The sequence below is a fragment of the Bactrocera tryoni genome, chromosome 4 (genome assembly GCF_016617805.1).
Source record: "Bactrocera tryoni isolate S06 chromosome 4, CSIRO_BtryS06_freeze2, whole genome shotgun sequence".
In the NCBI taxonomy this organism is placed as follows: Eukaryota; Metazoa; Arthropoda; class Insecta; order Diptera; family Tephritidae; genus Bactrocera; species Bactrocera tryoni.
In genome coordinates, this window is record NC_052502.1 from 25204362 (window position 1) to 25219686 (window position 15325).

Consider the following 15325-nt stretch of genomic DNA (forward strand, 5'->3'; position numbering starts at 1 on the left):
CAATATTTTTTTTAATTTTTCGGCTTTAGAAAACTTACCGGCGAGGTTTCTTTGACTAGTTTATCTAATAGTAAATGGTATTTGAGAATTCGCTGCATGGGTACCGATAAAATATCACGCAATTGCAATTTGCCCACATTGTATTCACGCTCGCATTGCTAAAAGAAATTATATAAGTAATATTTAATACCTCTGATATGAGTCGAACGAAATTTAAAAACTTACCTGCACAAGCTGCTCAATAATCTGGTTCTTCTTGCAGACATCGGCCAGCACATCGATGGCACCCAACAGACAGGAACAGTATTCGCCATAGAGCAGGAATGGCTCACGGAACTCCAAAAATACTTGACTCATTTTCACTTTGGCATTGGGCGAGAGAGATTCGCGCAGTTTTTCCAGAAACCTTGTGTGGATATCAGCGAGTTCCTGCAGAAAAATATATTAAATAATGTTTATAATAAAATATTTTTTACAAACTTACACGTATGCGTGGAAATATTTGCTTAATTTCCTCCGGATTCAGGTAACGTTCGAGTGGCGCCATGAATTTTGTCTTCAAGGCATTCAAGACATCAAGATAATTCGACTCTGTGTCGATCAGTTCGCGTATGACGTAATCACGTTGCTCGAAACTGGTAGCTGAGGTGATCTGAGTTGGATTGTGGAGAAGGAAGTTATTATTTTTTATTAAAAAAGTATACATATAAGCAAAAATAAACATAAGTATATAAGCATTATAATATTTAAAATCGCAGGCAATAGACATAAAACATGCGTATTAACAAAATATGTATGTCTTTTATATAATAACATACACCAACGTCATAAAATATTCATTCTTTTGATTATTGGAAATCTTTTTCTTTTTTTGTGATTTTGCTTTGTTATCTTTATATTAAACCTATATTATTTTTAATGTTGAAATGTTTAAAGTTCAAAATTTCATAAAACCAGCTCCAAAAATAAATTTAAAACTAAAATATAAATTTAATTTTGTTTTATAAAAATAAATAATAATAAACATCAAATTAATACCTGACTTCTACTGGTTCTTTGTAAAGCACACAAATCTTGATAGACTTCCTCTTCTTTGGTGTTTATATGATCGTTGTGACATGCATTGTTGTCGGTGGTACTGTTGTTTCATGTAATCATTACAATTCAGCGCCAAACCAATTAAAACGTAACGTAATCCAATTTAGATTTTTGAAAACCAAGCGATAAAATGAAATAAAAATATAAAATAAATTAGAAATTATTTTTGTCGAATTGTAATAAAATAATATAAATACTTTTCTATAGAAAATATAACTAATAAATTCCTTGGTATACAATTTTTAAACAATATGAGGTTAGAAAAGAATATGCGCTTAATAATTTTAACTCTAATTATGTATCTACTATTATTTACGTAATAAAACTTAATATTTACGAGCATATTTGATCTAATTGGATAGTTTTAATTAAAGCAAAAGTGGCAATAAACATTATACTACATAATTTGTTTAAACAAGCATGCAAAATGAGTTACTCTTGATGTTGTGGAAACGGCAGAAAGTATTTTGGGAAATATAGCCAAGTTGACAGTCCTTTGCCGAATTTTATCCGACCAGGGGCTGTAATTTCAGCGATCTAATCCTGTCTGAATCGGAAAATAGCAAGTAACAGTCCTTTGCCGGAATTAGCCGTGCCAGTTCCGGTTACATAGGGACGCCTAGCTTTGAAACCGCAAAAAGAGTTAATCAAGTTACTCGCTTCACATACAAAACTGATTTAGACACAGCAGATTGCAACAAAAATAAGAAATAAGTAAATAACTTGCAAAAGGAAAGGAACGAAACCTAACCCAAAACTTCTTAACTTTCACAATCACAGCGGCGAACACAAAGCCATCCAGACGACGTGCGCAAATAATCCACAGCCAATCAGTATTCGATTCGCTCCTATAGCTTTACGCCATCACAAAACCGCACTAAACACTTTTTCGTAACTTTGCACTATTTTTTATTAATAATTTTAGTTTAATTAAATAATAAAAAAAAATATTAATGCTTTACGAGGACAAAATGGACGCGCTTTTAAGCGGAAAATTTGCCGTTTGATTGCTATTAAAAATGTTTAACAGTTGTAATATCATTGTACATTTTGAACTTTACAACCGAGAACGTATATGATAGCAGAGAACGATATACGTTCTCTGTAAAAAATTTACGTTCTCTGATTTTTTCCAAAGTAGGAATAGTATATTTTATTTCCAATCCAGCACAGACAGAAACCGAGCGCTAAACTGTACCTACCTATAATAACGTACGATTTCGTTAAATTTTATACGTTCTCTGTGACATCAGGGAGCGAATAGCATGTAAGGCGGAATGTCAAAAAATGCATGCGGATTATCTATACATGAGGTTCTGACAGACAGTTCTACAATTGGTAGCCGAGTGCATTAGGATTTTAGGAAAGTCGTATAAAAATAAAATTAATGCAATAAAATAAACAAAAACAGTCTAAGCAAAGTGTAAAAATATTACAGGCAAAAGAGCAAATCATGCCGCGTTAATTGACAATGGAATTACACTCCTATGCGAAACGAAAGGTCGCGAAAAAATGTAAGCTGAGAAAAAAAATTTGCAACCATGATGTCTGAATTTTAGTTGTGTGTACAAAGAAAATTGTGAAATTTTTACATTCGTAAAAATATATTTGCAGGGTCAATTGATCAAAAACGACAACTTGTTGAGGCACGCATCAACCACGATGGCTTGTTCACGAACAAAGCTACGACCAGTGTAGCACCTTGGAAGTAAGTTACATTTTTAGCGAAATTAATACATGTGATTTACTATAATATGAATTTTTGTAGAAAAATCTTGAGTTTGGCCAAGTTAGACGACTACAATGTGTACTTCGTACGCAAACAGTGGTCGAATATGGTCAACAAATACAAACAATATAAGGTATGTATGAAACCCCGGAAACATTTTGTAGTGCGTTTTTTTAACCTTCCATTAATTTATAAACAGTTGAACCGTCTGGATGTAATACCAAATGGCGCACATGATCCTGAAGAGATACAAAAAATTACGCAGGAGTGGGAATTTTTTGAGCCAATACACCGTTTTATGACGTACAAAACCACCAATTTGCATTCGTATGCGCTCCCAATAACTATACGTCTACCAGTACCACCTACGGCAGATGATGATGATGATGGTAGCTCTATTTCTTCCCCTGATCATCATGACGCGTACAGTAGCGATACGAACTATGACTTCAACACGGCAGACGAACCAAGTGAACTAAGAGAAGCACAACCAAATACAGATCATGATTTTTATACCAAGAAAAATGGACTACCTTTGAACTACTTTGCTGACGAGAGCAATGATACACAGGAATCCATGTTAGTTGAACAACCAATAACATGTAATGGTGTAACTGAAGGTATGGAGCAAGTAAGACTGCATGTAGCAGGTGAACAAATTATCGAAATGAAAATGGAACAATTTAGCGATGCAGAAAAGACTGTCGAGCAAGGTCGACCACCAGTTTACATAGAAGAGAATGCGCAAAAGCCGAGCACATCTGCTGCTGGTCGAGTGAATAATTGCCCAAGGCGTCCAAAAGAACGACCGCTTAGCGAAAGGGAACGTTACTATCGACACAAACGTCGCTACAATCGACGACTTGAGCGACGTTTCGATGCCCTCCTCAACGTATTTGGGCAAATAGTCAAAGCTGAGTACCCAAATATTAATGTTAGTCCTTTAATTGGCGCCGCCACACAAGGCATAACACTGGCAAATAATCTTTTCAAGAGCGAAAATGAAAATGATAGCGCCGATGAGGAAAATGAGTCATCAAGCGATACAGAACGAATACCATTTAACACGGCGGCGGGAGGTGCAGCCAGTGAAGGATTTGGTAATGAAGGGCGAGCAGAACGCTAATGATATAATAAAAAAAAGTGAAATTTAGGTGAAAAAAGAGTGTTTAGCTAAATTTATGACGCTTTGAGAATTATGACTGGGTGAATATTAATAACAGAAAAAAAATATTTTGTAATGTTTGAGTGTACACGTACATAGTACATACTATATACAAAGCCGAAATTTACCAAATAAAAATTATATTAAATTTTGTGGAAATTTACGAAGATTTGTTGAAGTTTTGTTTTGTTTGTCAAGTGAAAAGCAAGTATAAATTGTATTAGGAGAACAAGAGAGTGTTTTGAATCACCCAAAAGACTGCAATAATACTCGTATGTTGATAATGTGTGGAGGATTTATTAAAGAGAGAAGTGAAGCTTTTCAAAATTGTCTAATAGGCGCTGGGCTTCAAAACCCGCAGGTAGATAATGTGGGAATTGCAAAAACAAAGTAAAAACAAAACCAAATTTAATGCACTGAAATTCAAATTAGGTATATACAATTATAAGACACATACATCCATACATACATCAATAGCTATATACATACATATGCATGTATACTACACAAGTTAAACAATGAACAAAGCGTAATAAACGAAGTTAGAATACTTCAAAAATCTCTACCAGCCAGAGAGTGGGCACTTAATTCATAAATATTTTGTAAAAACAGAAAAAAGTGAAATGCGCTTCATTTGCATTCTCAATGGCGGAGCATTTAGAAGTACGCGAACAACCAACAACACAACTGAATACATACAAACTGCATGTAAAACGAAATCCGTACGATAAGGGACGTGGCTTGTACGTGGTTCTCAAGCAGGTAAAAAGCATTCATGCAACAATGAAATTGTTGCACCACCATAACAGCAGCGGGAATAGGCATGCATGTATGTATGTGATAAAAACAATCTAACTACAAAAGCCATTGAATTAAACGAGACACTGGATGTTCGCACGTGCATGGGTACAACTTTACATATTTATGCAAAATCTGGTGTGAATATTTTGCATATAAAATACATACAAATGTATGCATAGGGTTGTCTGAAAAGTTCGATAAACGAAAAAAATTGGTAAAAACCGAGATGAGAGAGTTGCGGAGGATTCTAAAAAGCTGGTAAAAAGCTTTCTTGGAAGCCAAGGAAAATATTGTGCCCGAAATTTTTGGGTTAGGAACCCAATTTCTCAGGTTTTGGTTTACGAAATCGAAAAAGTCTCAAATATATTTTGAGAAGGGACTAAGTTCTCAAGGTACATGAATTCTTCATGACTTTTTTGACTGTTGAATAAGCATGAAGCACTCCAGAAGTAATTTTGAGTCAAATGTAAACTCGAGTTCCCAACAGGTTGGCAATTTCGAATTTCTAAACTATAGAATTCGTCACAATTTTTTTTTATTTATCACACCACACAGACAACCCTTTATAAAGAAATACATATGTATAAGGTTTGTATGCAAATGGACGTACGCATGCACGCTTGCATGCAGTGCACACAATGTCTACATGTACGATGATAATAATATTTTGTTGGAGAGGAAGCAAAAACAATAGGTTGGTATGTAGTATATGGGTTGCTGTGCGCACCTCAGTTGCCTTCGACGAGAACGTGACGTAGCATAAGTCCTCGTAAACTTTTTCATCCTCTTCAAAGTAAATATCATTGAGATACTCGTGGCCACCCACTTCTCGGGCAGCCGCCTGGTAATTCCATGCCGTTGCAGCTAAACGCTGTAAGCTTTGGTTGTCACTCGAATTCGATGACGCACTCGTAGCACCCAAACTGTCAGTGACAGAGGTGGTGCTGCCAATGCTTCTACGTCCGCCAACGGAAGTGCGATCGCTATTAATGCCACTCAAATTGCCCACGGTAGCGCTGCGTGTATGTGCCGACGATGAATAAATACGAGCTGTCACAGCTGTACAACATGAACTGCCACTGTACGTGGATTTTTGTTCATCATCAATGGATTCCAGTAGATTAGTAGTGAATTCGTCTTCATATTCCTCGGTGTCTTCGTTGCCATTCTCAATTGTGATATCGCTGTTCTCATCCTCAACCGAGAGCGAGCCACTAATCGAGACGACATCACAATTCTCAGCTTGGCCGTCAATTGTTCCATTCTTTCGCGATTCATCGCTACTTGTATATATTTTGGGACGCACGAGCGTATGTCAGTTGTGCATTTGTTTGACGTTTGATTATTTAGTTGATCGATTATTTAATTTGTTGATTAATTGATGCGTTTCACACAGCACCAAATAACGGTGGCAGTGGTTTGACGGGGAAAAATGTGGGTGCGATAGAAAAGGCAGAAAATAGAGTAGATAGTAGATAGAAATATTATACAAAGTTATGCTGTACTAAGTAAGTTGAGCAAACATAATGATATTTCAGGTAGGTGTTAGTGGTGAGCCGCGTGCCAAACACGCCCAGTGTTATTTTCAGTGAAAGAGAAAATATATATACATATGTACGTATAACTGTTATATTCTGTTTTTGGTGCTAAAATTAATTATAGGCATCTGACGCATTGCTCTGCTGCATTCGGCATTAATGCACCAACAAACAATGGATAATTAAAAAACGGTGTTGAATACGTCAGTGCGCAGCATTACAGTTCTGCCCACTGTTGTTAGAGGATTTCAGTGTCATTATAGTATATTTATGTTAATTCAATGTACTAAAAGGTGGGAACATAATATTTATTTTGGACTTAATTAACTTACGTTGAATGTAGATCCTTGTAAATGGCCTCATCGGAGTGGGAACGTTCGCTGGGTGAAAGCTGGATGTTGAAACCACTGAAAAAAACGGAATTACTTAATATATATTTCTGTTTTAACTTATTTATTTTTATTTATTAATTAATCGCACAAATATTGAAGTACGAGACCGGTTCGATAAGAAACACAAAATCTTTGAAAAAATTATTTATTTCCGAACATTAGATTATTAATACTTATGTGGGTATTCTGGTTTAGAAGCCCGAATTTTAGGTATTTTTTTTGACCCGATAAAAAAAAAATCAAACATTATTTTGACCATCCATTTTTTTACATGTTTTTTATTGACATTCTAAGAATACACAACATAAATAATATAAGAAAAAAATTAAATTTAAAAAGACTGGCGCGCTGTTGTTAACTCGGCTATATTCGCGTAAGCAGTGTCTAAGAATAAGAAGAAGAACCTAGGCCTATATTATATACAGAAGTTCTTCCTGAGCTTACAATGCCCAGTGTAAAAACGATAAATAGACTGAGTTTGTCTCTTGGGAAGTTGATTACATAGTTAAACCTTTTAACCTAAGCAACTTGGCATGGCCCATGCCCTGGAGTTATTGCCAATATCCCTCCCTGTCCACTCTTTCACCCTTGCGTAGCAACTTCTTTATGGTATGGGCAATAAAAAGTTCGGGTCCTACCATGAAGATAGGTGCTGCGGGCGAGCTCATCAGCCAGTTCATTCCCGGCTATACCTTTGTGCCCGGGCACACATATAAGGTGCACTTGGTTACGTTCTGATAGACTGTTCAGTCATTTTATACACTCCTGCACCAATAGCGATTTGATCTCATACGCAGAGATCGCTTTAAATGCCGCTTGGCTGTAGCTGAGTATAATTCTATGTTCATTGCGATAGTTGTGTTGGAGGTTTATCTCTACGCACAGACTTATAGCAAAGACCTCTGCTTGGAATATGCTCGGAAAACTTCCCATAAGTATAGGGAGTTTGGTGCATGGTCCTGCGACTCCTACACCAAATCCCACCGATGTTTTCGAATCAAAGGTGTATTACTTAATTGTATTATCTCCAAGTAGTAGCTCGATAGCGAAATCATTCCTTACTTCAGCCTTACTGCTGAAGATAACCTTGAACTTCTTAATGAAGTTTACACTTTTGGTAAAGCTATCCATTGGGAGAAGAGCCACTTAAGTCCTTTATGCGATGGGAAGAGATTACTTTACCTATGCCAAACAGTTCTGCTGTAATTTTGAGCAGTGTGTTTTTGTTTAGGCTACGTGACGGATCACTAGGTGAAGCGGTGTGAGAATCAGCATGACTTCAAGTGCCTCTGTCGGACATGTGCGCATAGCACTCGACATGCAGATGCAGGCGAGCCATTGCAGCTTCGATAGTTGTTCTAGTTGTTTTAGTTCTACCGAAATCTGCGATGCTTTCGAACGCCTCCACCCCATATGTGATAATATTTGGCCCGATAACAGCATACAACCACCTGACAATCCTTGGCTTGCAGCCTCAGGATTTACCAGGTAGCCGATTGCACTCCATAAGTGCTTCAGACCATGCTGCTTCCACCCTTCCGTATTATAAACGTATGCTTCTTGATATCTCTCATTTACACAGTAAAGTCTAAACACTTTTCATAAGCGCTGGGATGGCCTTCAGCTCTTCCAGGCAATTTAAATTTGGTGAGCAAGAAAAAATCACACGGAGTCAAATCTGGAGAATACGGTGGTTGATCGTTGGTATTGAATGCGTTTTTGGCTTTAAATTCGGTCTCATTCGTGGCTCGATGTGAAAAAATCAGCTCTATCGGGACGAGTCCAGCAAGAACGCTTTTCATACCCAAAATATCGAGCTCTCTTTCATCTCTCTAACACTTGCCTGACGATTTTCAAACACCATATCATTCACTTTTTTTAATATTTTCATCCGTTGAAGAGGGCGAAGCCGTCTTTGAAGGCTTTGTACCACTCATAGGATTATGTTTTTGATAAAATTGATCACCGTAAGCCTTTTTCAGCATTCACAACGATTCCGCACACGAAATTTGGTTAGAAATACAAAATTTGAGTTAAATTCTTCGTTCGATATTTTTATCTATTGTAAAATCGCAACGCCCGACTGAGGTGTACTGACTTAAGCAGCTGCTGTAAACAAACTGTTTCGACAGATCGCGCTTATTCGGCTTAGTAATTAAGCATAGTCCTATCAACTTAGCAAAACTCATTTGTATACCCTGAACAGGGTATATTAAGTTTGCCACGAAGTTTGTAACACCCAGAAGGAAGCGTCGGAGACCCCATAACATAAATATATAAATGATGATCCGTCTGTCTGTCCGTCTGTGTGTATTTATTCGAACTACTCACTCAGTTTTTGAGATATCGTTTAGAAATTTTGCAAACGTCATTTTCTCTTCAAAATCTGCTCATTTGTCGGAACAAACTGAACGATCGGAATCAAATTCTTGGATGAAAACTTTCACATTTGACAATGTATCTTCACAAAAGTTGGCACAGGTTATTTTCTAAGATAATAATGTAATATACGAAGAAATTGTTCAGATCGGCTCACTATAGCATATAGCTGCCATATAAACTGAACGATCGGAATCAAGTTCTTGTATGAAAAACTTTCACATTTGACAAGATATATTCACGAAATTTAGTATATGTTATTTTCTAAGACAAAAATGAAATCTCCGAAGAAATTGGATCAGATCGGTTAACTATAGCATACAGCTGCTATACAAACTGAACGATCAGAATCTAGTACTGGTCTGGAAAACTTTTGCATTTGACAAGATATATTCACGAAATTTGGTATAGATTATTTTCTAAGGCAACAATGTAATATACGAAGAAATCGATCGGCTCACTATAGCATATAGCCGCCATACAAACTGAAAGATCGGAATCAAGGGCTTGTATGGAAAACTTTCGCATTTGACGAGGTATCTTCACGAAATTAGGCAAGGATTACTGCTTAAGGTAATAATATAATCTCTGAAAAAATTGTTCAGATCGGATTACTACTGCATATACATAGCTTCCGTACAAACTGTATACATAGTTACTAAATGAAATGCATCTGTGAGGGGTATATTAGCTTCGGTGCAGCCGAAGTTAACGGTTTTTCTTGTTTTAATATCATTGCCCGAGGTATTTAAGTACAATTTCCGTGGACTTTTTTGTCTCAATGTATCCCAAAAGCAATTTAATTCCATACACGAGTTCTTACTAAATTTATGATACTCACATTAAATCCGGATGCAGTTGTTGTACTTTACGGCATTGCGATAATTTGGATAGCGTTATCAGCACGCGATGGAAATTCGTTAAATCGTACAGCATTGTGGGCTCGAAGAGATCCGAGTCGCGCAGTCCGAAATGGTTGCGGCAAACATCGAGAAAAAGTTTGATATTTTTACAGCACAGGAACTGAAATGAAAGAAACAAAAACACGTTGATGATAAATGCGTATTTTTATGTATATCGACTTATGTATATATTTGTGTGTAAATATGCAGCAAAAATGGAAACCGAGAATAGACTCGCAAAAACTTCACAAATTTATTTGCAAATAAAAAGTTTTCAATGGCTCTGAATTTTACAGAATGGTCATCAACAAAATTACATGGACACTAAAGTGAGGTGGAAGTAAACGAGTGAAATAAATGGAAAACCACAAAAATTACTATGCTGTGGGATAAATTATCAGTGTACAATAATGGAATTCTGATAAATATGTAATTGAAAAGTTAATGGCTGGAAAAACGGACGAGTTTTTTGATGGTAGGTAATTTACTATATTTTAGGTTTAATACAGATTGAGTAAAAATTATAATTAATTGTAGAGGCTATTAATTACTTATGTGGATGTAAGTGATTAATGAAACATTCAATAATTGATATTTAGTTGCAAATAGTTTCTTTTCTAATTTGTGACATTAAGAAATACCTGACTTCCGAAGAGATAGTGATTTTCCGCAAAAAAATATCAGTTTGACTAAATGGACTATTAGGTTATGTTGATCGAGGGTCTCTTGACAGCGCAGATGAAACGAACTGTTATTAGTTGTTGACAGTAACAACAATATTGAAGTTTTTGACTCAATTCAGTATAAGCTTAAGGTCAATAAGGACCGAGCTGAAAATGAGTAAGCTCTGACGAAGCTTCTGTACCGCTCAAATGAAGATTTTTGGTCAACTTCCATCAATTTAACGTTCTTAAATCATATAGAAGGACTCAGTAACTTTTAATTTGAAACAAGAAAAAATGTTAATTTTGTTTGTAACAAATATCCATACAAGAACTTGATTCGATGGCAGCTATGTATATGCTTTAGTGGCAAATGGGTCTGGCAGTAAACGAGGGCAAGACGAAATAACTCCAGTCATCAAACAAACAGTCGTCACACTCGCGACTTGGCTCTCACGTCACTGTTGACAGTCATAACTTTGAAGTCGTAGATAATTTCGTCTACCTTGGAACCAGCGTAAACACAACCAACAATGTCAGCCTGGAAATCCAACGCAGGATAACTCTTGCCAACAGGTGCTACTTCGGACTGAGTAGGCAATTGAGAAGCAAAGTCCTCTCTCAACGAACAAAAACCAAACTCTATAAGTCACTCATAATTCCCGTCCTGCTATATGGTGCAGAGGCCTGGACAATGAAAACAACTGATGAGTCGACATTGCGAGTTTTCGAGAGAAAAGTTCTGCGAAAGATTTATGGTCCTTTGCATTCGATGGAACAATGAGCTGTATGAGATATATGACGACATTGACATAGTTCAGCGAATTAAAAGACAGCGCCTACGCTAGCTAGGGCATGTTGTCCGAATGGACGAAAACACTCCAGCTCTGAAAGTACTCGACGCCGTACCCACCGGGGGAAGCAGAGGAAGAGGAAGACCTCCACTCCGTTGGAAGGAATAAGTGGAGAAGAACCTGACTTCGCTTGAAATGTCCAATTGGCGCCACGTAGAAGAAGAAAGAAAAGAAGAAACGACTGGCGCGCTGTTGTTAACTCGGCTATAATCACGTAAGCGGTGTCTACGCCAGTAAGGAAGTAGAAGATATGCTTTAGTGATGCGATTTGAACAATATGTGCGGAAATTGTAGAGTTGCCTTGGACAATATTCTATGAGAAACTACGTAGTCTAAAACTACTTCATACAAACGGGGATAGATCTCCGAAAAAGCAGCCCTTGGCCGGATAAAATCCATGTCAATTCCGTTAACGTAGAACCGGCTGTCATAGGAATCCATGAGACATTTCGTGAAAAGCATGCAATGAGTCCCCGCATGACTCTAACCACCACTTTGCATGCCCAGCTAACCATACACATCTGACACGACACTCCCTAAGGTCCGACTCCGTCGAAACAGCACGCACGTTTCCTGGGTCTACCGTTGAATGACCTAGATGATAACTTAACTGAACCTTACCACCCTTACGGGGACTAGATTATCATTACAACAACATCAAATTTCGTGTGAATATCTTGTCAAATAAATAGTTTTCCATACCAAGACTTGATTTTGAACGATCAGTTTATGGTAAGATATAGCTGCCATCTTACAGCGGTCCGATATTGGCAGTTCCGACAAATGAGCAAGTTCTTGAGGAGAAAAGTATGTGAGCCAAATTTCAGATTGTTATCTCAAGAATTGTGGCAAACTTCACACACCCGTTTGCGGTTATAACGATATGAGTTTATGAGAAAAAAGGATGATGATCATAAACAGAACAGAAAGAAATACAACAAGTATAAAGGCGTAAAATAAGTACCGTCTGAGTGCGATTACAGAGCTCATTTCTCACTGTTCAAACTCAGATAGAGCATATCTAGTCTATTAATCGGAAGTTTACTGCATACTGATTATTTTCATGTCAAAGAAGCATTACGCTGGAAGGCCGCAATAGGAGAGGAATTGTATGCTACCAGAAGCTTGGTTGGGAGGTTCTTATGCATCCATCTTGTAGTACGAACCTTTTGCTCTATGGCAAAAGATTTTTCTGGTATAAAATTCGCCTCAAGAGAAGTATGCGAAAATCGACTGATCTTCATTTTTACCAAAATGAATTTTAATGAGAATGGTATTGTAAAATTATCTTAAAAATGGCAACAGTTTACATACATGAGTTTACGGGTTTCAAATTGATTTTTTTATTGTCTTAATTCAACAACACCTCTACAATATTGCCCTAAATTTTCAAATTAATCCGAGTTATAGTTTCGGAGATACAGCCTTTAGGACTTGTGTGCTCGAGGCTAGTTGGGCCGTCTTTCAACGCGTTTTTCTCGAAACTGTGTATTTGAAGTTGGCTGCCAAGATTTCTCGAGATCTACTCAACCGATCTTAATTAATTTTACACAGGCCTTTGAGATACAAGGCAGTTTTTTACCCGAAAAACCCCATGTAACCCCATAATGCAAAAATTATTGATTTTTTAATTTTTTTAAGAGAAGTTCAATTTTAAAGCACAATTTGAGGAATATTTTTTTGACCAAACTGATTTTAATACCATGAAATGAAGAGTCCCAGTATCTTTAACGACGATGTAACCGTGGGCGACAGTGGTAAAATGGCATTTCCATTTACTTCATCTCACTTTAGTGCAAGACTTAATTGGCATAATAGAATCAAAACGTTACAAATTCTTCGAAAAATGTTTGGAAGCAAATAAAATGCGCTCACTGAATACCAGGTAATAGCTGCTGATTGTACTCGGAAATCTATGATACCGTAAAACAATCGCGAGAACTGCGCAAACCTGGAGCGAGCAGGTGTGTTCGAACGAAAAGTCTGCATTATTTTTATTGAAAGCGGAAGGCGGTTTTTATGCTAGTGCCTAGCTGATATCATAGAGAAGCATATAAATAGGAGTAGAAGGTGCATGGTGCATAACTGGTATGTGCGTGTGTGATAATAAATTGGGGTTTTGAATGACCGCAAAGGCTGCACAAGCTGCTGAGCTGGCGTTTAAGTTTATAACCAACTGCAGAATAAAAACATGAACGTGTTATAAACACACTAAATATACTGATGTATATATAGGTATGTATGTTCATATGTGTACATGTGTGTTAGTATTACGAGCAAAAATGCAACTGCATTGGCTTCTATATCGCTTTATAGCGAATCCATATTAACTCGTAGAGTTTAAATTGGATTTCCGTAGCAATAAGGATCTGAGCGAACAGCTACACTCGCACACACATATGAACAACACGTGCAGCATACTAGCAGCTGGCAATCTCGTCAACACATCTCGCCTTGCAGTGTCATGCAAGCTGAATACAAAAAAAAAATAAAGTCAAGTAAAGTAAAATAAAATAAATTGCTGAGCAATGACGCCACCAAAGCGCCACCGACACATTGACACAGATGGCACCTCCATATATGCTTGTATGGATGTGTGTGTGTGTGTGTGTGCACAAAGTGCAAGTGGAAGTTGACCAGAAGTGTTTCCTACTTTGTAACAACTAATACAAGAACTATTACAACAACTACTACTACAACAGTTACAACAACAGTAGACGCAAACGCAGAAGCCACAGAATTCATTTTGGCCAGCACATGGACCAAACCGGAGATGTGCAGCTGATAACACAAGTAGCTGTTCAAAGTCGATTTGGCGCAAACTTGTTAAATGTTAAGTGCACCGCACAACGGTTCATCTGTACTTGCACGTATGTTTATATGTATGTGTGTGCGCTATGAGCAAATCGCAAAGTGCCCGTTCCAAATGCCATGAAATTGCTTCGAGTGAAAGTACCAGTGTACCAGAGCAGCCACAATTTCTTGGAAAATTTTATAAGAGCAGTGCATGAAGAGAATTAGAATTTAGGGCACACACGCACACATGCATACATATCAGAGTATTTCTGTAGAACACAAGTATTGGCAGGTTGTTTAAAGTGGCCTTGTGGCTATGTGCTTTGCATATGTGATAGATTTATGTACATATGTACATACAAGTTTAAAATACAAATATTTTTTTTAAGCTAAGCCGAAAAAATACTCCCAGAAATTTACATAATAAAAACAAGATAGAAACCAAATCCTAAACAAATGTGAAATTAAAAATAAAATTTATTTTCCTGTTCGCATTTTTGCCACAAGTGATTAGAGGCCAAGTTGTTTGAGGTTTGTAAAAATAATTTCAGAAAGGTTTCGAAAAAGGGTATACTGAAAATAATTTTTCTATAAATTTAATTTTTTCACAGACTAAATAGTTTCTTCAATTTAAGTTTTTCATATATTTTCTTTCTATATTTTCTATATACAAGACACATTCGCCAAGATAAAAAAGTATTGAAATTTTGATCCAGAACTAAAAGAAAAGTATTTCAAAAAAAGTGTCAAGCTACGAATATGTGATCAAATTTGACCCGGACTGACAGAAAACCCAAAATTTTCAAGTTCTTTAATACAAATCATGTCTTAATGGCTTAAGCGTTCAATTTTCGACACACTTTTTATACCTAAGCCTCAGCTGGGTTGACCTTCTGTGCTTTTAGCGAATTTGTTCAATTTTTAATTGGATTTGGTGTGTACCATGTTTTGTCGACGTCGACAAAACTTCTAAACAACTCTATTGAGATAATGTCAAGACTAAGCAAGA

At 36.8% G+C, this 15325-nt stretch overlaps 2 protein-coding genes across 2 annotated transcripts in view; one reads left to right on the forward strand and one right to left on the reverse strand.

Moving 5' to 3' along the window:
* Positions 1-15325, reverse strand: part of LOC120773964 (protein vav) — a 70357-nt gene that overhangs the window by 4954 nt on the left and 50078 nt on the right. The window contains exons 2-7 of the mRNA XM_040103200.1: positions 9944-10125; positions 6664-6738; positions 1039-1138; positions 485-652; positions 226-429; positions 39-158 (exon numbers count right to left, since the gene is read on the reverse strand). Of these exons, the coding sequence (XP_039959134.1) occupies positions 39-158; positions 226-429; positions 485-652; positions 1039-1138; positions 6664-6738; positions 9944-10125 (849 nt within the window). The remainder of the gene's footprint in view (positions 1-38; positions 159-225; positions 430-484; positions 653-1038; positions 1139-6663; positions 6739-9943; positions 10126-15325) is intronic.
* On the forward strand, positions 2411-4116 carry LOC120773965. Its single transcript, XM_040103201.1, has 4 exons — positions 2411-2612; positions 2713-2806; positions 2867-2960; positions 3027-4116. The coding sequence occupies exons 1-4, from the start codon at positions 2570-2572 to the stop codon at positions 3951-3953; spliced, it is 1158 nt and encodes a 385-aa protein (XP_039959135.1). The 5' UTR covers positions 2411-2569; the 3' UTR covers positions 3954-4116.